A 25,809-nucleotide genomic window follows, 5' to 3' on the forward strand; every position below is an offset into this window, starting at 1 on the left:
GCGCCGCGCCCGCCCGAACCCCCTCGAACCCACCCGAACCCCCCCGAAACGCTCCCGAAGCCTCTCCGAGCCCACCCGAAGCCTCTCCGAGCCCACCCGATCCTGCCGAACCCACCCGAAGCCTCTCCGAGCCCACCCGATCCTGCCGAACCCACCCGAAGCCTCTCCGAGCCCACCCGAGCCTGCCGAACCCACCCGAAGCCGCCCGAAGCCTTTCCGAGCCCACCCGAAGCCTCTCCGAGCCCACCCGAAGCGGCGCCGAGCCGAAGCCGCGGCCGAAGCGGGCGCCGGTGGCCCCGGTGGTGGCCCCGGTGGCCCCGGCGGTGGCCCCGGGATGGTGGCGGCTCCCCCGGCCGCCGCCGCCGCCATGCGCCGGGGGTTCCTGGTGCCCGAAATCCGCCCGCTCGACCAGTACGACGGGGCTCGGGCTCGCAGCGCCGCCAGCCTGGCCTGGGCCATCGCCACCGGCTACGGCGGCGCCGGTAGGAGCGGGCGGGGACAGTGGGGAGGGGTCCCGGTACCGAACGGGAGGGGTTTGGGTCTGGGGGGGGGTTCTGGGAGTGGGGAGGGGTCCCGGGAGGATGCGGTGAAAGGGGGTGGGGGATGCTCTGTGCCGTGGGGAGGGGTCCCGGGGGTACCGGGGGGGGCGGTTCGGTATTGGGGAGGGGTCCCGGGGGTACCGGGGGGGGCCGTTCGGTATTGGGGAGGGGTCCCGGTGGTACCCAAGGGGGGTTCGGTACTGGGGAGGGGTCCCGGTGGTACCGGAGGGGGGCGGTTCGGTACTGGGGAGGGGTCCCCGTGCCGTGGGGGGGGGTCCCGGGGGATGCTCCGTGGGGGGAGGGGCGGTTTAATTTGGGGAGGGTCCCCGGTGAATATTTATTTTTTTTTTGGGGGGGGGGGGTCCCCAATCCCGGGGTTCCCCCCCTGCCCCCCCCGCCCCTCGGGCGCTTTTGTTGCAGTCGGGGGGAGGGGGCTGTGACGTCGCGCTGTGACGTCACAGGGCGGGGAACCCCCCCCTTTGCGCCCCGCCCCCTGCGGTGTTGGGGGGGGGCGAGGGAGGGGTCGCCCCCCCGGAGGGGGTTGGGGAAGCCCTGGGGGACCCCCTCCCTAAAAAAGGGACCCCCAGGTGTTTTAGGGACCCCCCCAGGTGTTTTAGGACCCCCCCAGGTGTTTTTGGGACCCTCCAGGTGTTTTAGGACCCCCCCAGGTGTTTTAGGACCCCCCCAGGTGTTTTAGGGACCCCCCCAGGTGTTTTGGGGACCCCCCAGGTGTTTTAGGACCCCCCTGTGTCTCCCCCAGGTGATTTTTAGGACCCCCCAGGGGTTTTTGGGGACCCCCCAGGTGTATTTTGGACCCCCCAGGTGCATTTTGGGACCCTCCAGATGTTCTCCCAGTCCCCTCCCCCCCTCCAGGGGTCAAAGTCCCTCCCCCAACGCCCTTTGGCTGGGGGGAGGGGCAGAGGGAGGGGCCAGGTGGGGGAGGGGAGGGATTTTAACCCCTGGGGGGGGCTGGGGCAGGTGGGGGACAGGTGAGGGTCCCATGGGTGCCGTGGGACAGGTGAGGGTCCCATGGGTGCCGTGGGACAGGTGAGGGTCCCACAGGACAGGTGAGGGTCCCATGGGTCCCACAGGACAGGTGAGGGTCCCGTGGGTGCCGTGGGACAAGTGAGGGTCCCAGGTGTCCCCTGTCACCCCTGGGTGTGGCCCTTCCCCAGGCAGGTGAGGGCGTGGCCCCGTGGGGACACCGGTGGCTGCCAGGGCTCCTCCCCCACCCGTCTGTGGGTGTGGCCCTGCCCCACCCCCACACCTGGAATGTGCCCCTCCCCCACCCGTGGGGCCGGGATTTTGGGAGGTGCTCAGGGGGGTCCTTCTTGGGGTCTCCAGGGCAAATTTTGGGGTCCTCATGACCAATTTTGGGGTCTCCATGGCCAATTTTGGGGTCCTCATGACCAATTTTGGGGTCTCCATGACCAATTTTGGGGTTTTCATGGCCAATTTTGGGGTCCTCATGACCAATTTTGGGGTTTTCATGGCCAATTTTGGGGTCTCCATGACCAATTTTGGGGTTTTCATGGCCAATTTTGGGGTCTCCATGACCAATTTTGGGGTTTTCATGGCCAATTTTGGGGTCCTCATGACCAATTTTGGGGTCTCCATGGTTGGTTTTGGGGTTCCCGTGACCGTTGAGGTTCTACGTGGTCCTTGGGGGTCTCAGTGGTCATTGCTGGGGTCTCCGTGGCCCTTGGGGTTTGTGGTGTGTCCGTGGTGGGTCCATGATGGGTCCATGGTGGGTCCATGATGGGTCACTGATGGGTCAGTGATGGGTCCATGGTGGGTCAGTGTCCATGGTGTGTCCATGGTGTGTCCATGGTGTGTCCATGATGGGTCCATGACGGGTCACTGATGGATCCATGGTGGATCAGTGTCCATGGTTGGTCCATGGTGTGTCCATGGTGGGTCAGTGATGGCTTCATGGTGGGTCCATGATGGGTCCATGATGGGTTCATGGTGTGTCCATGATGGGTCCATGATGGGTCACTGATGGATCAGTCATGGGTCAGTGTCCATGGTGTGTCCGTGGTGGGTCCATGATGGGTCAGTGATGGGTCCATGATGGGTCACTGATGGGTCCATGATGGGTCAGTGTCTGTGTGTCCATGGTGGGTCCATGGTTGGTCCATGATGGGTCACTGATGGATCCATGGTGGGTCAGTGTCCATGGTTGTTCCATGGTGTGTCCATGGTGGGTCACTGATGGATCCATGGTGGGTCAGTGTCCATGGTGGGTCCATGGTGTGTCCATGGTGGGTCAGTGATGGCTTCATGGTGGGTCCATGGTGGGTTGGGTCAGTGGTGAATCCATGGTGGGTCCATGGTGAATCCATGATTGGTCGGTGATGGGTCCATGGTGGGTCCATGGTGGGTCCATGATGGGTCCATGACTGGTCCATGATGGGTCAGTGATGGGTCTATGGAGGGTCCATGGTGGGTTCATGGCTGGTCCATGATGGGTCACTGATGGATCCATGATGGGTCAGTGTCCGTGTGTCCAGGGTGGGTCAGTGATGGCTCCATGATGGGTTCACGGTGTGTCCACGGTGGGTCAGTGTCCGTGTGTCCACATTGGGTCAGTGTCCGTGTGTCCACGGTGGGTCAGTGTCCGTGTGTCCATGGTGGGTCAGTGTCCGTGTGTCCACGTTGGGTCAGTGTCTGTGTGTCCACGTTGGGTCAGTGTCCGTGTGTACGATGACCTCTGAGTGACCCTTGACCTCAATTTCCCCATTTTTAACCCGTTTTTAACCCATTTTAACCCATTTTAACCCATTTATAACCCATTTTAACCCACTTTAACCCATTTATAACCCATTTATAACCCATTTTAACCCATTTATAATCCATTTATAACCCATTTTTATCCCATTTTAACCCATTTTTAACCCATTTATAACCCATTTTAACCCATTTTAACCCATTTATAACCCATTTTAACCCATTTATAACCCATTTTTAACCCATTTTAACCCATTTATAACCCATTTTAACCCATTTTAACCCATTTATAACCCATTTTAACCCATTTATAATCCATTTATAACCCATTTTTATCCCATTTTAACCCATTTTTAACCCATTTATAACCCATTTTAACCCATTTTAACCCATTTATAACCCATTTTAACCCATTTATAACCCATTTTTAACCCATTTTAACCCATTTATAACCCATTTTAACCCATTTTAACCCATTTATAACCCATTTTTAACCCATTTATAACCCATTTTTAACCCATTTATAACCCATTTTAACCCATTTATAACCCATTTTAACCCATTTATAACCCATTTATAACCCATTTTTATCCCATTTTAACCCATTTATAACCCATTTTAACCCATTTATAACCCATTTATAACCCATTTTAACCCATTTATAACCCATTTTTAACCCATTTTAACCCATTTATAACCCATTTTAACCCATTTTAACCCATTTATAACCCATTTTAACCCATTTATAACCCATTTTAACCCGTTTATAACCCGTTTATAACCCATTTATAACCCATTTATAACCCATTTTAACCCACTTTTAACCCATTTTTAACCCATTTCTAACCCCCCCACCCCAATTTTCCCGAATTCTCCGTTTTTCCGCCCAGGAAACGTCCCCGAGGAGCTGCGGGACCCGTTTTACACCGACCAATACGCGCAGGAGCACCTGAAGCCCCCGGTCGAGCGCCTCCTGCTGGCCTCCGACATCTACTGCAGGGCCTGGAGCCACGCCCTGGCCACGCCCTGCCAGGCCACGCCCCCCTCGGCCACGCCCCACCCCGAGCCCCCCCCCCAGGATTTGGGGGCGCTGCTGGCGCTGCTGGCGGGGAGGGGGGTCCCCCCCACCCTGCAGGGGGTCCCCGTCAGGCCCCAGGACCTGCAGCAGAGGCCAATCCGCATGGTACTGGGAGCACTGGGAGCACTGGGATGGGACTGGGATGGACTGGGAGGGGACTGGGATGGACTGGGAGAGGATTTGGGCCCATCCGCATGGTACTGGGAGCACTGGGACGGACTGGGAGGGGATTGGGATGGACTGGGAGGGGATTGGGAGGGACTGGGATGGACTGGGAAGGGATTGGGAGGGACTGGGAGGGACTGGGATGGGACTGGGACGGACTGGGACGGACTGGGATGGACTGGGATGGGATTGGGATGGACTGGGATGGACTGGGATGGACTGGGATGGACTGGGAGGGGACTGGGATGGACTGGGATGGACTGGGATGGACTGGGATGGACTGGGAGGGACTGGGATGGACTGGGATGGACTGGGATGGGACTGGGATGGGACTGGGACGGACTGGGACGGACTGGGATGGACTGGGATGGGATTGGGATGGACTGGGATGGACTGGGATGGACTGGGATGGACTGGGAGGGGATTGGGAGGGACTGGGATGGACTGGGATGGACTGGGAGGGGATTGGGATGGGACTGGGATGGACTGGGATGGACTGGGAGGGGATTGGGATGGGACTGGGATGGACTGGGATGGACTGGGAGGGGATTGGGATGGACTGGGATGGACTGGGATGGACTGGGAGGGGATTTGGGCCCATCCGCATGGTACTGGGAGCACTGGGATGGACTGGGAAGGGACTGGGGGAGACTGGCGGGGAATTGGGAGGGATACTGGGAGCACTGGGATCACTGGGGCCATACTGGGAGCACTGGGGCCATACTGGGAGCACTGGGGCCATACTGGGATCACTGGGAAGGGTTACTGGGAGCACTGGGAGCACTGGGAAGGGTTACTGGGATCACTGGGGCCATACTGGGAGCACTGGGGCCATACTGGGATCACTGGGGCCATACTGGGAGCACTGGGGCCATACTGGGAGCACTGGGAAGGGTTACTGGGATGACTGGGGCCATACTGGGAGCACTGGGAGCTGTGTGCGCCCCCCCTCATTAATCTCATTAAGGCTGGGCCGCTTTAATTGGCCGCTAATTGGCTCTGGCCAATCCCATTAACCCTCCCCGCCCTCTGACCACGCCCCCTTCACACCGACGTCAATCACGCTTTAACCACGCCCATTAAGCTGTGTAGCCACGCCCCCTCCGCCTGGCCACGCCCCCTCCGAGGGTCCTGGAAGGGACAAGAAAGTCCTGGGAGCCCCAAAATCCCCAATTTTTTCCCCAAAATCCCCAATTTTCTCCCCAGTTTTCCACCCAGGACCCCCAAAACCCCTCAAAGACCCTCACAAACCCCTCCAAAATTCCTCAAACCCCAAATTCTCCCCCAATTCATCCCCCCAGCACCCCCAAAATCCCAAATTTTTCCCCCCGGATACCCCAAAACCCCAATTTTTCCCCCCAGGACCCCCAAAATCCCCAATTTTCCCCCAAAATTTTCCCCCCAACACCCCCAAAACCCCCAATTTTTCCCCCAGGACCCCCAAAATCCCCAAATTTTCCTCCCAGCACCCCCAAAACCCCAAATTTTTCCCCCAGGAACCCCCCAAAACCCCAAATTTTCCCCCCAGGACCCCCTAAAATCCCAAATTTTTCCCCCCAGCACCCCCCAAAATCCCCAATTTTTTTTTCCAGGACCCCCAAAACCCCCAATTTTCCCCCAAATTTTCCCCCTTCAGGGCGCTCACCTGGCCTTGATCGATTCCCTCATGGCCGCCTTCGTCGCCGAGGCCACTCGGAATTTGGGGGCTCCCCCAGGAGCCCCCCCAGGACCCCAAAATTGGGAACCCAAAATTTTGGGTTGGTTGGACACCGTAAGTTGATTTTATTTTTTGGGGGGGGGGGTTTGGGGTTTTTTTTTTGAGGGTGAAACAGCTAAAAATTGAATTTTTGGGGGATTTTTTTCACATTTTTAGGTGAATCGGAAGCTGCAGGAAAGCACGGAAAAAGAGGGGGGGGCGACACCCCCAAATTCGGGGGTCCCCGAGACCACCACAGCCCCCCCAGCTTGCGCCCACAAGGTTGGTTAGACCCTAAAATTGATTTTTTTGGTGTTTAAAACCCCCAAAATCGCCCCAAAAATGGCTTTTTTTGGTCCTTTCTGCTTCGCTGGCTTCCCCCTTCGGTGTTGGGAATGGTTTGGGGGGGTTAAAAAATTCTAAATGTGGTTAAAAAGGTCCAAAATCAATAAAAAAGTGTTTAAAAATGGGTGGGAAAATTAATAATTATGTAATAAAATAAATATTGAAAAAAGCATAGAAAATAATTTAAAGATTGGGGGGGAAAAATCACAAAAAGTGATGGAAATGTTGTAAAAAAATGGGTGAAAAATGTGAATTAAAGGTAATTTTAAAGTGTGGTAAAAATAATTTTAAAATCGTGGAAAAAGTCATTAAAAATCGGCACAAAAAATGGGTGAAAAAATGAGTGAAAAGGTAATAAAAAATTATTTAAAAATCCTAAAAAAAGTCACAGAAAATGGTGAAAAATGATGGAGAAATCGTCAAAAATGGATTAAAAAGTCAATAAAAAAAATCTTCACAATTTTCACTTTGAAACCCTGAAAAAAAATCGCAAAAAATCAGAGGAGTTGGCTAAAAATGGTCAAAAATATCGATAAAAAAATAAGAAAAAATCCTTGAAATCCTGCAAAAAATCATGAAAAAAATCACAATAATTCACCCCAAAAAATCACTTTAAAATCTCAAAATTAATCACAAAATATCGTCCAAAAATGGCTTCAAAATGATAAAAAACACCCAAAAAAATCGCCAAAAAGTGCTGCAAAAATCAAAAAAAATCCCCCAAAATTCACCCCAAAAAAATTGCCAAAAGTCACATAAAAAATCGGGAATATCCTCAAAAAATCCCCCCAAAAATCACCAAAAAAGCACAAAAAACCCCAAAAAAATCCCACCAAAAAGCACAAAAAAATTCCCAAAAATTCCCACTAAAACCCTAAAAACTTCTCAAATATTTATAAAATAACCATCAAAAAAAAAGGCTTTAAAAATCAACAAGAAACCACCCAAACACCTCCAAAAAAATCTCTAAAAATCTCCAAAAAATCCCAAATATTAATAAATTAATAATAATAATAATATTAATAAAAAAACCCCCAAATAAATCACTAAAAAAAAAACCTTTAAGAACCAACCAAAAGAAAAAAACTTAAAAATAAAAATAAATCCTTCAAAAATCACATTTTTCACCTTTAAAAATTGCTTTTTTTCCCCCTTAAAATTTGTCTTTTTGTCGTTAAAAATCGCTTTTTTTTCCCTTTAAAAATCGCTTTTTTTTCCTTTAAAAATCACATTTTTTACCCTTAAAAATCGCATTTTTTACCCTTAAAAATCACATTTTTTACCCTTAAAAATCGCTTTTTTTACCCTTAAAAATCGCCTTTTTTCCCTTTAAAAATCGCTTTTTTTACCCTTAAAAATCGCATTTTTTCCCTTAAAAATCGCTTTTTTTACCCTTTAAAAATCGCTTTTTTACCTTTAAAAATCGCTTTTTTTACCCTTAAAAATCGCATTTTTTCCCAAAAAATTCGCTTTTTTCCCTTTAAAAATCGCTTTTTTTACCCTTAAAAAATCGCGCTTTTTTCCTTAAAAATTGCTTTTTTTACCCTTAAAAAATCGCTTTTTTTCCCTTTAAAAATCGCTTTTTTTACCCTTAAAAATCGCATTTTTTTCCCCAAAAATTCGCTTTTTTCCCCCCAAAATTCGCTTTTTTTCCCCTCTTTTTCTTTCTCTTCTCCTCCCTCGGTGTCGGGATTCTCTCGGTGGAATTTGGGGACCCCTCCCCAAATTTTGGGGCTCCCCCTCCTCTCCTTTTGCTGACCCCCCCCCTCTTTTCTCAGTGTCCCACCCGCTGGTACTGGAAGTTGGTGCCCGTAAGTGGGGGCTTTTCTCTGTCCCAAAATCCGCTTTTTTCACCCCAAAAATTCACCCCCGCCTGCTCAATCCCATCCCAAATATTTTGGGGGGGTGGGAGTGGAAAAATCCCCCCCAAAAAATTTGTTTGGAATGGGTTTTTCCGTCTTAAAATCGGGAGTTTGGAGGGATGATGGGGGAAAAAAAATGGGGAGAAACGGAGGAAAAATGGGAAAATAAATTGGGGAAAAAATGGGAGAAATTGGGAAAAAATTTGGGATGAATTGGAAAAAAATTTGGGATGAATTGGAAAAAAATTGGGGATGAATTGGAAAAAAATTGGGGATGAATTGGAAAAACATTGGGGATAAATGAGAAAAAAATTGGCAAAAAATTGAATTTTTTTTTTTTAAAAAAATACGAAATAAAAATGGGAAAAATATTGGAAAAAAAATTCCAGAACAATTTAGGAGTTTTTGGGATCCTCCCCAGATTTTCGGGGATGGATTTAATTTCATTGGAATTAATTAAAATAAAAAAAAAAAAACCTACAAAAAATTCTGAAAAAAATCTCTAAAAATGCCAAAAAAATTCAAAATAAATTTAAAAAAAAAAATCCCCAAAAATTCCCAAAAATTTTTAGGGATTTATGGGATTTTCCCCCAAATTTTTTTGGGGGGTGAAGCCCCCCCAGCATCCTCCCCTCCCCCCCCCCCCTTTTTTTTTCTGTGTCTTGCGTCGAAATTTGGGAGGGAGGGGGAGGGGCACAAAGCTGCATGGGGGGAGGGGCATGAAATTAGGGGGGAGGAGCATGAATTTGGGGAGGGGGAGGGGCTTGGGGACCCCCCCCTAAATTTTTTGGGGACCCCCCCAATTTTTTGAGACCAATTTGGGGTTTTTTTTAGGATTTTCTCCTTTTTTGGGGGGCCTTTTTTTGTCATTTTTTTCCCCATTATTTTGAATATTTGGAGCCTTCCCATTTTTTGGGCTCCCCTCCTCAATTTTGGGGGACCCTTCCCTAATTTTGGGAGACCCCTCCTCAATTTTGGGTCTTTAATCCTTTTTTTCCCTTTTAAATCTCTTTTTCCCCCTCATTTTTCCCTATTTTTTCCCATTTTTTCCCATTTTTTCCCCCATTTTTCCCCCAATTCTTCCCAAATTTTTTTCTGCCCATCCCGAATTTTCTCTGCTTTCCATTTTTTGGAGCCCCCTCCCCATTTTTAGAGCCCCCTCCTTAATTTTCGCCTCATCTTTCTTTTTTTCCCTTCTTTAAATCCCATTTTTTCTCCATTTGTTCCCATTTTTCTCCATTTTCCCCCCAACTTTTCCCCGTTTTCCCCCGATTTTTGCCAAATTTTCACTTCCCCCCCTATTTTGGGGTCGCTCTCCCCAATTTTGGGGTCCCCTAAACTTTTTAGTGCCCCCCTTTTTCTCCACCCCCTAAAATCCCCTTTTTTTCCCCATTTCTCTTCATTTCCCCCCCATTTTTCCCCAAATTTCCCTTTTTTTTCCCCAAATTTCCCTTTTTTCCCCCCCCCCCCGTTTTTGGGGGCGCTCTTTCCATTTTTGGGGGTCCCCTGCCCGTTTTTGGGGTCCCCGGGGGGGTTTTGGGGACCCCCTGACTCTTTTTTTCCCACAGCACGCCATCGCCTTCTGTTTGAAGGAATCGGGGAATAAACCTCCGGTGGTAAGGACCCCCCCCAAAATCCAAAATTTGGGAAGGGGGCACCCCCTTTTCCCCCTCTCGGGCACCCCCAGACCCCTCCCCAAAATCCTGGACCCCCCCCCCAAAAAAAAAAAAACCTCACCCCAAAACCCCAATTTTGGGGCATTTTTAGGGTTTTTTTTAAAGGGGATTTTAGGGTGGGACGCCCCCCAAAATTTTGGCCCCTCAAAAAATTTGGGGGTCCCCTCCCCTGCATGCGCCTTTTTTTGGGGGGCGTGGGAGGAATTTGGGGGAATTTGGGGGGAGATTTGGGGGGGTCCTCGGGGGATTTTTTGGGGTCTTCTCGACCATTTTTGAGGAGAATTCCCCCATTTTTGGGGAGGGTTTGGGGCACCCCTTTTGTTGTTTTTGGGGTCTTCAAGCCCTCCCCAACCTGGGGGGATTTTGGGGACCCCTCTCTTTTATAATTTTAAGAGTTTTCCCCCAATTTTAACCCCCTCCTTTGCTATTTTTGGGGTGAATTGGGGCAATTTTGGGATCCCCAAACCTGAGGGGCCTTTCAGGACCGTTCCATTTTAACTTCAGGGGGTGGCGGGGGGGGGGATTTGGGGTTATTTTGGGGTGTTCCTTCCACATTTGGGGTCCCTCTTTGTTATTTTTTGGGGGAGTCCTTCCACATTTCGAGGGGGTTTAAGGGAGTTTTGAGATTTTTGAGGATCTCTCTCCTCAATTTAATTTTTTTCCCCCCTCAGATTCGGTACCGTAAAGACAAAGGGGCTCCCCCGGCGCCTCCCCCGTTCCCTCCCGTGAGGGGGCTCCAGGATTTGGCCAGCGGGGGGGTCCTGGCGGCCGCCATTCACTTCTACTGCCCCCAATCTTTGCGCCTCGAGGGTGAGGAAGGGTTTTGGGGGGATTTTGGGGGATTTTGGGGTCTTTTTTGGGAAAAGGGTTGGGGGGTTCCAAGCAACAAACCTGAGGGACGGATCCGCTGAGGGGCGGCTGGACCGAACCAATCTGAGGGGGATCTTGGGGGTCCCATTGGGAAAATTTAGGGGGGGGGGGTTGTCCTAATGGGGAGGGGTCTTCGGAAGGGTTTTTAGGGGAGTTGTTGAGTTTATGGTGGGGGTCCTGAGGAGTTTTTTTGTGGGGTTTTTCTAGAAACGTCCAAATCTTGGAATTTTTCGGTGATCCGGGGATGGGTGGGGGGGCACGGTGGGGGGGGGGGGGGGTCCTATGGGGAAAATAGGGAACAATTCCAATAGGGGAACCCATGAGGGGTCTTTGGGTGGTTTTGGGTTCGATGTGGGGTCACGGGGGGGGGGATCCGAGGGGTTTTTGGGGTCGCTTTTAGGGTGTGACCCCCCCCCCCTCAAATTTTCCAGCGATCCGGACAGTCCCAACCTGAGGGCGCCATGGGGGGGGGGGGGGGGCGAGTTAAAAACATCATAAAAACCGGGGGGAGTTCCTAATAAGGAGTTCCCAATGGAGAAACCCCATAGAGGAGACATCCCATTAAATGGGCTGGGGGGGTTTTTGAGGGGGTTTAGGATCGGTTTTGGGGCGCGACCCCCACACAAACACAAACCGCCCCCCCCCCTTTTTATTTTTGGCGGGAATTTTGCAGAGATCCGCCTCGGGGCGCCGCTGGCGCTGCCGGACCGGCTGCACAACCTGGGGCTCGTGCGCGACTTCGGCGCGCGCCACCTGCGCACGCGCTGCCCCCTGGCGGTGGAGGACCTGCTCTACATGGCGCCGGCCCTCAAGGTAAGCTGGGGTTAAACCGGGAGGGGAAACGGGGATAAAGTGGGGGAAAATGGGGTAAAGTGGGGGGGAAATGGGGTAAACTGGGGGGAAATGGGGTAAACTCGGGGGAAACTGGGAGAAATTCAGTGAGCTGGGAGAGGATGGAGGCGGTGAGGGCAGTGGGGCAACATGGCGGCTGGTCCTGAGGGGGAGACTGGGAAGAAACTGGGTTAAACTGGGAGGGACTGGGATAAAGTGGGGGAAAATGGGATAAAATGGGGGGAAAATGGGATAAACTGGGGGGAAAATGGGGGGAAATGGGGGAAACTGGGAGAAATTTGGTGAGCTGGGAGGTGATGGAGGTGGTGAGGGCAGTGGGGCAACATGGCGGCCGGTCCTGAGGGGGAACCTTGGGAGAAACTGGGTAAAACTGGGTTAAACTGGGAGGGACTGGGATAAAGTGGGGGAAAATGGGATAAACTGGAGGGAAAATGGGGGGAAATGGGGGAAAATGGGAGAAATTCGGTGAGCTGGGAGGGGATGGAGGTGGTGAGGGCAATGGGGCAACATGGCGGCCGGTCCTGAGGGGGAAACTGGGGAGAAACTGGGATAAAACTGGGAAAAACTGGGAGAAACTGGAAAAAACTGGGAAAAACTGTGAAAAACTGGGAGAAACTGGAGGAATGTGTCAAACTGGGTGAACTGGGAAGGACTGGGAGCAATGGGAAGGAGGGGGGGAACACGGCAGCCTCACTGGGAACTGGGCTAAACTGGGAGGGACTGGGAAAACTGGGGGGGGCTGAGGGAATGGGGATACTGGGAGGCACTGGGGGATACTGGGAAGCACTGGGGGATACTGGGAGGCACTGGGAGCCCCCCCTGACCCCTCCCCGTGCCCCCCAGTTGAACGTGGGGGCCTTTCTGGCCGAGCTGTTCCTGTGTTTCGAGGTGCTGAGACCCCCCTTTGTCACCCCCCGGCAGCTGGGGGGGGGCCCAGGTAGGGAGGGACCCCAAATTTGGGTGGGGACCCCAAATTTGGGTGGGGGACCCCAAATTTTGGGGGGGAGGGGGCTTAAAATGGGGAGGGGGCCCTAAAAAAGGCGTGGGGGGGCTGAAGAGATTCCAAGGTTTGGCGAGGATCCGAATTGGGGAGGGGGTCTGGGGTGGGGGTGTCTCCCAAAGTTTGGGGTGATCCCAAATTGGGATGGGGTCCCTAAATATGAGGGGGGGTCCTGAAGGGTTTTAGGGTGGGGTGGGGGTCCTGAGACCCCAAATTTGGGGAGGGGGGGGCACATTCCAATGTTCACACCCCCCCCCCACCAGAATCTCCAGCCACCGGTGATGCCTCAAACCCCAAAAGCAGGTGAGGATTTTGGGGGGGATTTTGGGGGAATTTGGGGTTTTTTGGGGATGATTTCTGGGTTGGGGGGTAGATTTTGGGGGGGATTGGGGAGTTTTGGGGTTTTTTGAGGGAGGGATTTTCAAGTTTTCGGAGAGGGTTGAGAGTTTGGGGGGCGAATTTTGGGTTTTGGGGGTAAATTTGGGGTTTTGGGGGGTGAATTTTGGTTTTTGGGGGCAGATTTGGGGTTTTGGGGGATTTTGGGAGAGGATTTTGGAGGTCGGGGGAGATGGGAGGGTTTCGGGGAGGCGATTTTGGGGTCTGGGGGAGGATTTTGAAGTTTTGGGGTGGCGATTTTGGGGCTTGGAAGGGGGTCAGAGGTTTTGGGGAGGATTTTGGGTTTCTTTGGGGGGAGGATTTGGGGGTTTTTCACCCCAAAATTAACCCTTTCATGACTCCCCCTTGCAGCTCCCCCGGCTTCAACTTCCGGCACCCCCTGTTGGCAGGGGGGGGGCAGCCCCCAGGTGAGACCCCCCCCCCAAAAATCTGAGGGGGTCCCCAAAATTTTGGGCAGGGGTCTTAGAGGGGAGGGGGAGGTTTGGGTGGGCTCAGGGAAGAGATTTGTGGGGTTTGGGGGGGGGATCCTGGGGGGGATTTGGGCTTTTTGGGGGGGAGGTCATTGGGATTTTTTGGGCGGTTTTGGGGGGTTCATTTGGGTCTGGGGGTGACCCCATTTCATCTTTTTTCCCCTCCCCCCACCCCAAAAAAGGTCTCCTGCCCCACTCCCCCTCCCTCCCCCACGGCGACGGATTCGGGAAGGGCTGGAGCAAGAGACCCCTCAGGTGAGGAGGGGTCCTGGGGGGTTTTGGGAGGGATTTGGGAGGATTGGGGGTGAGTTTGGGGGGTCCCAGGGTGATTTGGGGGGTCCCAGAGTGGTTTGGGGTGAATTTGGGGGGTCCCAGAGTGGTTTGGGGTGAATTTGGGGGGTCCCAGAGTGGTTTGGGGTGATTTTGGGGGGTCCCAGGGGTGTTTGGGGTGAATTTGGGGGGTCCCAGAGTGGTTTGGGGAGGATTTGGGGGGTCCCAGGGGTGTTTGGGGTGAATTTGGGGGGTCCCAGAGTGGTTTGGGGTGATTTTGGGGGGTCCCAGAGTGGTTTGGGGTGATTTTGGGGGGTCCCAGAGTGGTTTGGGGTGAATTTGGGGGGTCCCAGAGTGGTTTGGGGTGAATTTGGGGGGTCCCAGAGTGGTTTGGGGAGGATTTGGGGGGTCCCAGAGTGGTTTGGGGTGAATTTGGGGGGTCCCAGAGTGGTTTGGGGAGGATTTGGGGGGTCCCAGAGTGGTTTGGGGTGAATTTGAAGTGAATTTGGGGGGTCCCAGGGAGGTTTGGGGTGAATTTAGGGGGTCCCAGGGTGGTTTGGGTCAAATTTGGGGTGATTTGCATCTGATTTGGGGTGATTTCACCCACATTTTGGGATGACTCGAGTCAGTTTTGGGTCAAATTCTCATCAATTCGAGCCAACTCAGCTGAGATTTGAGCCCCCATTTCCTCCAACCCCCACCCATTTCCATCCGCCCCTTCTCCCCCCACCTCGGTGCCACTTTTTGGGGTGTCCCCCCCCACCCCTAAACCCCCTAAACCGTGCGTGTGTCCCCCCCCTCCCTCCTCTCCCCACAGCCACCCCCTGTCCCAAGCCGTGTCCTTCAGCATCCCCTTCGGGCTGGACAGCGACGTCGACATCGTCATGGGCAACCCCGTGGGGGTCCCGGCGGGGACCCTGGCCCGCTCCGCCAGCTCCGACAGCCTCGCCCCTCCCCGCCGCCACCCCCGGGCCACCCCCACGGGGGTCCCCAACGGTGTCACCGAGCCCCCCGAGCCCCCCAGCATCGAGGAGGCGCTGCAGATCATCCACAGCTCCGAGCGCCTGCTCCCCGACGGAGCCCCCGACGCTTTCTTCCTTCACTCCCCGGAGCCGCCCCCTCCTCAAAATCCACCCGGGACCCTCCAAAATCCACCCGGGACCCCCCAAAACCCACCCGGGACCCCCCAAAACCCACCCGGGACCCCCCAAAATCCAGCCCGCCCCATGACCAGCTTCGCCGAGCGCAAGAAGAAGCTGGAGGAAGCCACCAACGCCGCCCCCTCCAATTGCGGCGGGGGTCCCGCCGTGAGTTTGGGGGGGGTCTCCAGCACCCCCGGGGGTCCCCCGGAGGCGGGCGGGGGTCTCAGCGCCGAGATGTCGCAGCTGGGGGCGCGTCTGGAGGAGAAGCGCCGCGCCATCGAGGCCCAGAAGAAGCGAATCGAGGCCATCTTCGCCAAGCACCGCCAGCGCCTGGGGCAGAGCGCTCTGCAGCGCCTCCGCCACGATGAGGAGGGGGCTTCCCCCGCCCCTCCCGAGGAGGAATTGAGTCTGGGGGCTGCTCAGAAAGCCCCTCCTCACCCTCCCGCCGGGCAGTACGAGGCGGCGGTGGCCAGGCTGAGCGCGGCGCTGAGCTCGCTGCAGCTGGACATGCAGCGCCTGACGCAGCAGCAGGAGCGGCTCCTGCTGGAGCAGCGGCCGCACGGAGCCCCCCAAGCCTGGGTGATCCCCCTCCCCAAATCCGCCAAGACCCCCGCGGCTCCCCCAAAAAACGCGCCGGGGTCGCCAGCGCCCGCCAGGAGAGGAGGAGGAGGAGGAGGAGGAGGAGGAGGAGGAAGCAGCAACAACGCGGGGAGCGCCGCACCGGCCACAACAGCGGGAGGAAACGCGGCTTCTGTCGCGACATCGGGCGGAATCGCGACGGGGGGGTCCCGCAAGGCGCCCCCCCGCAGCCCGAGGAGACCCCGGCCCGCCGAGCTGCGGCTGCCGCCCCTGACGCGGGTGCTGACCCCTCCCCACGACGTGGACACGCTGCCGCACCTGCGGCGCTTCTCGCCCAGCCAGGTGCCCGTGCAGACCCGCAGCTCGCTGCGCTTCGCCGACGGCCAGGAGCAGCAGCAGCAGCAGCAGCAGGAGGAGGAGGAGGAGGAGGAAGAGGTGAGGTTCGGGGGGGGTTCGGGTGGGGTTTGAGGGGGTTCGGGTGGGATTTGAGGGGGTTCGGGTGGGATTTGAGAGGGTTCAGATGGGATTTGAGGGGGTTCGGGTGGGATTTGAGAGGGTTCGGGTGGGGTTTGAGAGGATTTGGGGGGGGTTCGGGTGGGGTTTGAGGGGGTTTGAGGAGGTTCAGGTGGGATTTGAGGAGGTTCGGGGGGGTTCAGGGAGGTTCGGGTGGGGTTTGAGGGGGTTCGGGTGGGGTTTGAGGAGGTTCAGGTGGGGTTTGAGAGGGTTCGGGTGGGGTTTGAGGAGGTTCGGGTGGGGTTTGAAGAGGTTCGGGTGGGGTTTGAGGGGGTTCAGATGGGGTTTGAGGGGGCTCGGGTGAGATTTGAGGAGGTTCGGGTGGGGTTTGAGGAGGTTCGGGTGGGGTTTGAGGGGGTTCAGGTGGGGTTTGAGGGGGTTCGGGGAGGTTTGGGTGGGGTTTGAGAGGGTTCGGGTGAGATTTGAGGGGGTTCGGGTGGGGTTTGAGGGGGTTTGAGGGGGTTCAGGTGGGGTTTGAGGAGGTTCAGGTGGGATTTGAGGAGGTTCGGGGGGGTTCAGGGAGGTTCGGGTGGGGTTTGAGGGGGTTCGGGTGGGGTTTGAGGAGGTTCAGGTGGGGTTTGAGAGGGTTCGGGTGGGGTTTGAGGAGGTTCGGGTGGGGTTTGAAGAGGTTCGGGTGGGGTTTGAGGGGGTTCAGATGGGGTTTGAGGGGGCTCGGGTGAGATTTGAGGAGGTTCGGGTGGGGTTTGAGGAGGTTCGGGTGGGGTTTGAGGGGGTTCAGGTGGGGTTTGAGGGGGTTCGGGGAGGTTTGGGTGGGGTTTGAGAGGGTTCGGGTGAGATTTGAGGGGGTTCGGGTGGGGTTTGAGGGGGTTCGGGTGGGGTTCGGGTGGGGTTTGAGGGGGTTTGGGTGGGGTTTGAGAGGGTTCAGGTGGGGTTTGAGGAGGTTCGGGTGGGGTTTGAGGGGGTTCGGGGAGGTTTGGGTGGGGTTTGAGAGGGTTCGGGTGGGGTTTGAGGGGGTTTGAGGGGGTTCGGGTGGGGTTCGGGTGGGGTTTGAGGGGGTTTGGGTGGGGTTTGAGAGGGTTCAGATGGGGTTTGAGGGGGTTCGGGTGAGATTTGAGGGGGTTCAGGTGGGGTTTGAGGGGGTTCGGGGAGGTTTGGGTGGGGTTTGAGGGGGTTCGGGTGGGGTTTGAAGAGGTTCGGGTGGGATTTGAGGAGGTTCAGGTGGGGTTTGAGAGGGTTCAGGTGGGATTTGAGGAGGTTCGGGTGGGGTTCGGGTGGGGTTTGAGGGGGTTTGGGTCCGATTTGGGCCGGTTCAGGTCCGATTTGGGCTGTTTTCGGTCCGATTTGGGCTATTTCGGGTCGGATTTGGGCTATTTCGGGTCCCATTTGGGCTATTTCGGGTCCCATTTGGGCCATTTCGGGTCCCATTTGGGCTATTTTGGGTCCCATTTGGGCTATTTCGGGTCCCATTTGGGCTGTTTCGGGTCCCATTTGGGCCGTTTCGGGCCCGATTTGAACCCATTCCCCCCCCATTCCCATCCCCCTCCTGTCCCCCTCGCTGCCACCGCGGGGACACTTTGGTGACACCCCCTCCCCACCCCCAGCAGAGACCCCCGGCCACCTCCGGCCCCCCCGAGTCGCCCCCGGGGGCCGGCAAGGGGAGCCTGCGGGCGCGGGCGTGCGGGGATGGCACCAGCGACGTGTCCCTGTCCCCCGGCGAGAAGGGGACAGCCCGGGGACACCGGCAGCACCAGGAGGAGGAGGAGGAGGAGGAGGAGGAAGAGGAGGAGGAGGAGGAAGGAGAAGGGGACTCGCTGGAGGGGTCCCCAAGCGAGGGGGGAAACGGGGGACCCCGGGCCAGCGTGGGGTTCTTCTGTAAGGTACGGGGACAGGGGACAGGGGACAGGGGACAGGGGACAGGGGACAGCAGGGAGGGGTGGCACTGGGGTGGTGGCACTGTGGGGACACCGGGGGTGGTGGCACCATGGGGACACTGTGGGGACACCGGGGGTAGTGGCACTATGGGGACACTGGGGGTGGTGGCACTATGGGGACACTGTGGGGACACCGGGGGTGGTGGCACCATGGGGACACTGGGGGGACACTGGGGGTGGTGGCACTGGGACAGGAGACTGGGACACTGGGGGTGGTGGCACTATGGGGACACCGGGGGTGGTGGCACCATGGGGACACTGTGGGGACACTGGGGGTGGTGGCACCATGGGGACACCGGGGGTGGTGGCACCATGGGGACACTGGGGGGACACTGGGGGTGGTGGCACTGTGGGGGCACCAGGGGTGGTGGCACTATGGGGACACTGGGCATGGTGGCACTATGGGGACAGGAGACTGGGACACTGGGGGTGGTGGCACTATGGGGACACCAGGGGTGGTGGCACTATGGGGACACTGTGGGGACACTGGGGGTGGTGGCACCGTGGGGACACCGGGGGTGGTGGCACTATGGGGACACCGGGGGTGGTGGCACCATGGGGACACTGGGGGGACACCAGGGGTGGTGGCACTACGGGGACACCGGGGGGACACCAGGGGTGGTGGCACCATGGGGACACTGTGGGGACACCGGGGGTAGTGGCACTATGGGGACACTGGGGTTGGTGGCACCATGGGGACACTGGGGGTGGTGGCACCATGGGGACACCGGGGGTGGTGGCATTGGGGTGGTGGCACTGGGATTGGTGGCATTGGGGTGGTGGCACCATGGGGACACCGGGGCGTGTCCGGGGGGGTGTCCCCATGTCCCCCTGTCCCCCTGTCCCAGCTCGACGACACCGAGCCGAGCCCCCCCCGCCGCGCCCCTCCCCCCCTGCGGCAGCGGCGCCTCTGGGGGGCGGGGCAGGAGCAGCCCCCGGACAGGTCAGGGGGGAATTTGGGGAGGGGGTCCTAAAAATGGGGGAGGGGGTCCTAAAAATGATGGGGGGGCCACAAAAATTGGAGGAGGGGGCTCCTAAAAACGGGGAGGGTCTCAAAACCTGGGGAGGGGTCTCCTGAAAATGGGAGTGGCATCAACAATTGGGGAGGGGGTCTCCTAAAAATCAGGGGGGGGGGGCACCCCAACTCCTCCCTCCCACCCACCCACCCCCCCCCAGGAGAATTTGGGGAGGGGTCTCTCCCTTTTTTTCCTTCCCCCCCCCCCCCGATTTCTCCCCTGGAGGAGGATTTGGGGAGGGGTCCTGACTTTGTTTTTTCCCTCCCCCCCTTCCCCCAAAGACCCCCAGCGGAGCCCCCCCAGCCCCCCCCGCCCCCAGCGCCCCCCAGACCCCCCCCTGAGGAGGAATTTGGGGGGGGGTCCCGGCGGGGGGAGTTCACCCGCTTGGAGTACGAGCGGCGGCAGCAGCTGAAGCTGATGGAGGAGCTGGAGAAAGTCCTGAGACCCCCCCGCGGGACCCCCGCCCCAAAATCGGGGGGGGGCGGCGGTCGGGGGCACCCCCGGGACGGCCAAAATCGGGGAGGGGGCTCGGGGAGACCCCGGCCCCGCTGCTGCGACGACTCGGCCCTGGCGAGGAGCCCCCCCAAGGGGCTGCTGGGTAACGAGAAATGGGTCTGGGGTCTTGGGGGGGGGGGGGGCTGGAGACCCCCGAAAATGGGTCTGGGGAACCCAAAAATGGGTCTGGGGAACTCAAAAATGGGTCTGGGGTCCTGGGAGGGGGCTGGAGAGCCCCGAAAATGGGTCTGGGGAACCCAAAAATGGGTCTGGGGTCTTCGGGGGGGGGCTGGAGACCCCCGAAAATGGGTCTGGGGAACCCAAAAATGGGTCTGGGGAACTCAAAAATGGGTCTGGGGTCCTGGGAGGGGGCTGGAGACCCCCGGAAATGGGTCTGGGGAACCCAAAAATGGGTCTGGGGAACCCAAAAATGGGTCTGGGGTCTTGGGGAGGGAATGGAGACCCCCGAAAATGGGTCTGGGGAACCCAAAAATGGGTCTGGGGTCTTGGGGAGGGAATGGAGACCCCCGAAAATGGGTCTGGGGAACCCAAAAATGGGTCTGGGGTCTTGGGGAGGGGATGGAGACCCCCAAAAATGGGTCTGGGGTCTTCAGGGGGGGCTGGAGACCCCCAAAAATGGGTCTGGGGAACCCAAAAATGGGTCTGGGGTCTTGGGGAGGGGATGGAGACCCCCAAAAATGGGTCTGGGGTCCTGGGAGGGGGCTGGAGACCCCCAAAAATGGGTCTGGGGAACCCAAAAATGGGTCTGGGGTCCTGGGGAGGGGATGGAGACCCCCGAAAATGGGTCTGGGGTCCTGGGAGGGGATGGAGACCCCCGAAAATGGGTCTGGGGAACCCAAAAATGGGTCTGGGGAACTCAAAAATGGGTCTGGGGTCTTCAGGGGGGGCTGGAGACCCCCAAAAATGGGTCTGGGGTCTTCAGGGGGGGCTGGAGACCCCCGAAAATGGGTCTGGGGTCTTGGGGAGGGGATGGAGACCCCCAAAAATGGGTCTGGGGTCTTCAGGGGGGGCTGGAGACCCCCAAAAATGGGTCTGGGGAACCCAAAAATGGGTCTGGGGTCTTGGGGAGGGGATGGAGACCCTCAAAAATGGGTGTGGGGTCTTCAGGGGGGGCTGGAGACCCCCAAAAATGGGTCTGGGGAACCCAAAAATGGGTCTGGGGTCTTCGGGAGGGGATGGAGACCCCCAAAAATGGGTCTGGGGTCTTCAGGGGGGGCTGGAGACCCCCAAAAATGGGTCTGGGGAAGCCAAAAATGGGTCTGGGGGTTTTTTAGAGGGTCCTGGAGGCTTTTGGGAGACCATTGGAATTTTGGGAGGTTTAAGGGGGGGTCCAGGGGTCCCTGGTAAATTGGGGAGGGGTCCCGGGGGGGTCTCAGGGAATTTGGGGAGGGTCTCAGAGCATTTCCTCCCCCCCAGGGTCGCGCCTGTCCAAGGTTTATTCCCAGAGCTCTCAGTCCCGGGATTTTGGGGGGGTCCCTGAGTTTTTGGGGGGTCTCTGAGTTTGGGGAGGGGTCTCTGAGTTTGGGGGGGGTCCCGGGGGGGTCCCAGGGAATTTGGGGAGGGGTCTCAGAGCGTTTCCCCCCCCCCAGGGTCGCGCCTGTCCAAGGTCAATTCCCATTCCCAGAGCTCTCAGTCCCAGGATTTGGGGGGATTTTGGGGGGGGTCCCTGAGTTTTTGGGGGGGTCTCTGAGTTTGGGGAGGGGTCTCAGTGGATTTGGGGGTCCCGGGGGGGTCTCAGGGAATTTGGGGAGGGGTCTCAGAGCGTTTCCCCCCCCAGGGTCGCGCCTGTCCAAGGTTTATTCCCAGAGCTCCCTGTCCCTGTCCAGCGTGGCCGAGCCGGGCGGGGGGCGCGGCACCAGGTGAGGGGGGGGATTTTGGGGGGGATTTTGGGGGGGATTTTGGGGGGTTTGGGGTTGGGGGAGGGAAATTTGGGGTTTTTGGGGGAGAATTTGGGGAGTTCAGGGGAAAAATTTGGGGTTTTTAGGAGGGAATTTGGGGTTTTTAGGAGGGAATTTGGGGGTTTTTGGGGGGATTTTGGGGTTTTTTGGGGGGGGAATTTTGGGGTTTTTTGGGGGGGGAATTTTGGGGGTTTTTGGGGGGATTTTGGGGGTTTTTTGGGGGGGTTTAGGGGGGAATTTGGGGTCTTTGGGGGGGTTTGGGAGGGATTTTGGGGTTTGGGGAGGGAAATTTGGGGTTTTTGGGGGAGAATTTGGGGTTTTTGGGAAGGTTTAGGGGAAAAATTTGGGGTTTTTAAGAGGGAATTTGGGGGTTTTTGGGGGGGATTTTGGGGTTTTTTTGGGGGAATTTTGGGGGTTTTTGGGGGGGATTTGGGGGTTTTTTTGGGGGGATTTAGGGGGGAATTTGGGTTTTTTTGGGGGGGATTTTGGGGTTTTTTTGGGGGGGTTTAGGGTGGAATTTGGGGTTTTGGGGGGTTTGGGAGGGATTTTGGGGTTTTTTGGGGGGAATTTTGGGGATTTTGGGGTTTTTTGGGGGGCAATTTTGGGGTTTTTGGGGGGGGGATTTTGGGGTTTTTTTGGGGGTGTTCAGGGGGGAATTTGGGGTTTTTGGGGAGAGATTTTGGGGTGAAAATTTGAAATTTGAGGAGGACTTTTGGGGTCTCGTGGGGAAAATTCGGGGGTCTGGGAGGGAATTTTGGGGTTCAGGTGAGAATTTGGGGTTTTTGGGGGGGGGTCTCTCACCCCTTTTTTCCCCCTCCCCCAGCCGGGCCGGGTCCCCCTCGGGGCCGGGGTCCCCAAACCGAGCCCCCCCCCCAGGGCGGGAGTGGGACAACGACTCCAACCCCTCCTCCCCAGGGCCGGAGTACACGGGTGAGACCCCTCCCCAAATTACCCAAAACACCCCAAAATCACCCCAAATCACCCCAAATAACCCCAAAAAAGCCCAAAATCACCCCAAAACACCCCAAAATCCCCTGGGATCCCAAATCCCCCCAACCCCTCCTCCCCAGGGCCGGAGTACACGGGTGAGACCCCTCCCCAAATTACCCAAAACACCCCAAAATCACCCCAAAACACCCCAAAATCACCCCAAATAACCCCAAAACACCCCAAAACACCCCAAAATCACCCCAAAATCACCCCAAATCACCCCAAAACACCCCAAAATCCCCTGGGATCCCAAATCCCCCCAACCCCTCCTCCCCAGGGCCGGAGTACACGGGTGAGACCCCTCCCCAAATTACCCAAAACACCCCAAAATCACCCCAAAATCATCCAAAAAAAATCACCCCAAAATCCCCTGGGATCCCAAATCCCCCCAACCCCTCCTCCCCAGGGCCGGAGTACACGGGTGAGACCCCTCCCCAAATTACCCAAAACACCCCAAAATCACCCCAAAATCACCCCAAAATCACCCCAAATCACCCCAAATAACCCCAAATAACCCCAAAATCACCCCAAAATAACCCCAAAATCATCCCAAAACCCCACCCTGAATGCCCAAATCTCCCCCAAAACCCCAAATTTCCCCCCAAATCCCCCAAATTTCCCCCCAAATCCCCCCAAATTCCCCAGATTTGCCCAAAACCCCCCAAATTTGCCCCAAAATTCCTCCCCCAGGCCCGAGGCTGTACAAGGAACCCACGGCCAGATCCCGATTTCCCCCTCCCCAGCCCCCATAACCCCAAAAACTTCCCCTACAACCCCTCAAAATCCCCCCCAAACCCCCCAAATTTACCCAAAATCCCCCAAATTTACCCAAAATCCCCCAAATTTGCCCCAAAATTCCTCCCCCAGGCCCGAGGCTGTACAAGGAACCCACGGCCAGGTCGAACCGGCCGCTGATCCAGAACGCCCTGGCCCACTGCGTCCTGGCCGGGACCCCCAACGCCCCCCTGAGGGCCAAAGTGCTGCAGGTGAGACCCCAAAAACCCCAAAATCCCCCAAAAACGAACCCCAAAAACCCCAAAATCCCCCAAAACCCCAAAAATCCCCCAAAAACGGTCCCCAAAATCCCCAAAATCTCCCAAAATTACCTCCAAAATCCCCCAAAAACGACCCCCAAAACCCCAAAATCCCCCAAAAACGGACCCCAAAAACCCCAAAATCCCCCAAAAACGGACCCCAAAAACCCCAAAATCCCCCAAAACCCCAAAAATCCCCCAAAAACGGTCCCCAAAATCCCCAAAATCTCCCAAAAACGACCCCAAAAACCCCAAAAACGACCCCCAAAACCCCAAAATCCCCCAAAAACGACCCCAAAACCCCAAAAACGACCCCCAAAACCCCAAAATCCCCCAAAAACGACCCCAAAAATCCCCCAAAATCCCCTAAAAATGACCCCAAAAATCCCCCCAAAACCCCAAAAAATCCCCCAAAACTGACCCCCAAAATGCCCCAAAACCCCAAAAATTCCCCAAAACCCTAAAAATACCCCAAAACCAACCCCCAAAACCCCAAAAATTCCCCAAAAACGACCCCATAAATCCCCCAAACCCCCCCATAACTGCCCCAAATCACCCCATAACTGCCCCAAATCCCCATAACTGCCCCAAATCCCCCCATAACTGCCCCAAATCCCCATAACTGCCCCAAATCCCCCCATAACTGCCCCAAATCACCCCATAACTGCCCCAAATCACCCCATAACTGCCCCAAACCCCCCCATAACTGCCCCAAATCGCCCCATAAATACCCCCCAAATACCCAAAATTCCCCTTTTTTCCCCCAAACCCCCCCCTAAACCCCCCCAAACCCCCCCTAAACGCCCCTTCCCCCCCTCAGGAGATGGAACAAAGCTCAGCTCAACAACTCCTGATCCTATTCCGGGACGGGGGCTGCCAATTCCGGGGCGTTTACGCTTTGGGGGGGATCCCCCCGACCCTAAAACGCCTTTCGGGGTCGGGACCCCGCAGCGTCCCCCTGCCCATGGTGGAGGCTCTGTACAAATACCAGTCGGACCAGCGGCGCTTCTGCCGCCTCCCGGCACGCACCATGAGCGGCAGCGTGGACGCCTTCACCATCCCCGGCCACCTCTGGCACCCCAAAAAACCCGGCACCCCAAAATAAACCGGGGGTGAAACCCCAAAAAAATTGGGGAGACCCCAAATCTGATCCCACTCTGTGCGCTCGGTGCTTGGTGGATGGGGACTTCCGGGTACTTCTGGGGACATTTGGGGACTTTTGGGGACATTTGGGGGATATTTGGGGACATTGAGGGGATGTCTTCACCATCCCCGGCCACCTCTGGCACCCCAAAAAACCCGGCACCCCAAAATAAACCGGGGGTGAAACCCCAAAAAAATTGGGGGGACCCCAAATCTGATCCCACTCTGCACTTGGTGTTTGGTGCTTGGAGACTTTTGGGGACTTTCGGGTACTTTTGGGGACATTTGGGGACTTTTGGGGGATATTTGGGGACATTGAGGGGATGTCTTCACCATCCCCAGCCACCTCTGGCACCCCAAAAAACCCGGCACCCCAAAATAAACCGGGGGTGAAACCCCAAAAAACGGGGAGAGACCCCAAATCTGATCCCACTCTCAACTCGGTGTTTGGTGCTTGGAGACTTCCGGGGACTTTTGGGGACTTTTGGGGACAATTGGGGGACACTTGAGGACATTGGGGTGACTCTGAAGGGGTTGAGGGGATGTCTTCACCATCCTCGGGCACCTCTGGTACCCCAAAAAACCCGGCACCCCAAAATAAACCGGGGGTGAAACCCCAAAAAAATTGGGGGGACCCCAAATCTGATCCCACTCTGCACTTGGTGTTTGGTGCTTGGAGACTTTTGGGGACTTTCGGGTACTTTTGGGGACATTTGGGGACTTTTGGGGACTTTTGGGGGATATTTGGGGACATTGAGGGGATGTCTTCACCATCCCCAGCCACCTCTGGCACCCCAAAAAACCCGGCACCCCAAAATAAACCGGGGGTGAAACCCCCAAAAACGGGGAGACCCCAAATCTGATCCTACTCTGAACTCGGTGTTCGGTGGATGGAGACTTCCGGGGACTTTTGGGGACATCTGGGGACTTCTGGGGACATTTGGGGACTTTTGGGGACATTTGGGGGATATTTGGGGACATTGATGGGATGTCTTCACCATCCCCGGCCACCTCTGGCACCCCAAAAAACCCGGCACCCCAAAATAAACCGGGGGTGAAACCCCAAAAAAATTGGGGAGACCCCAAATCTGATCCCACTCTCAACTTGGTGTTTGGTGCTTGGAGACTTTTGGGGAC

The 25,809-nt window shown here is 56.3% G+C and overlaps 1 protein-coding gene across 2 annotated transcripts; it reads left to right on the forward strand.

The window, feature by feature from the left end:
- CAMSAP3 (calmodulin regulated spectrin associated protein family member 3) lies at positions 1–25,769 on the forward strand. Of its 2 annotated transcripts, XM_086871294.1 has the most exons (20): positions 3–482; positions 4,160–4,452; positions 6,149–6,283; positions 6,386–6,490; positions 8,332–8,364; positions 9,984–10,031; positions 10,763–10,901; positions 11,635–11,774; positions 12,657–12,750; positions 13,077–13,116; positions 13,561–13,616; positions 13,862–13,934; positions 14,767–16,105; positions 17,746–18,021; positions 18,924–19,018; positions 19,373–19,689; positions 21,385–21,466; positions 22,329–22,435; positions 23,363–23,481; positions 24,350–25,769. In XM_086871294.1, the coding sequence occupies exons 1-20, from the start codon at positions 335–337 to the stop codon at positions 24,632–24,634; spliced, it is 3,924 nt and encodes a 1,307-aa protein (XP_086727420.1). In that variant the 5' UTR covers positions 3–334; the 3' UTR covers positions 24,635–25,769. The 2 variants fall into 2 exon arrangements, with proteins under 2 accessions (XP_086727421.1, XP_086727420.1); XM_086871295.1 differs by lacking the exons at positions 23,363–23,481; positions 24,350–25,769 and adding an exon at positions 23,186–23,355 and having other exon boundaries at positions 1–482.
- Positions 25,770–25,809: the final 40 nt, after the last annotated feature.

This window comes from Cyanistes caeruleus, chromosome 35 (genome assembly GCF_971803275.1).
Source record: "Cyanistes caeruleus chromosome 35, bCyaCae1.hap1.1, whole genome shotgun sequence".
NCBI classification, from domain to species: domain Eukaryota; kingdom Metazoa; phylum Chordata; class Aves; order Passeriformes; family Paridae; genus Cyanistes; species Cyanistes caeruleus.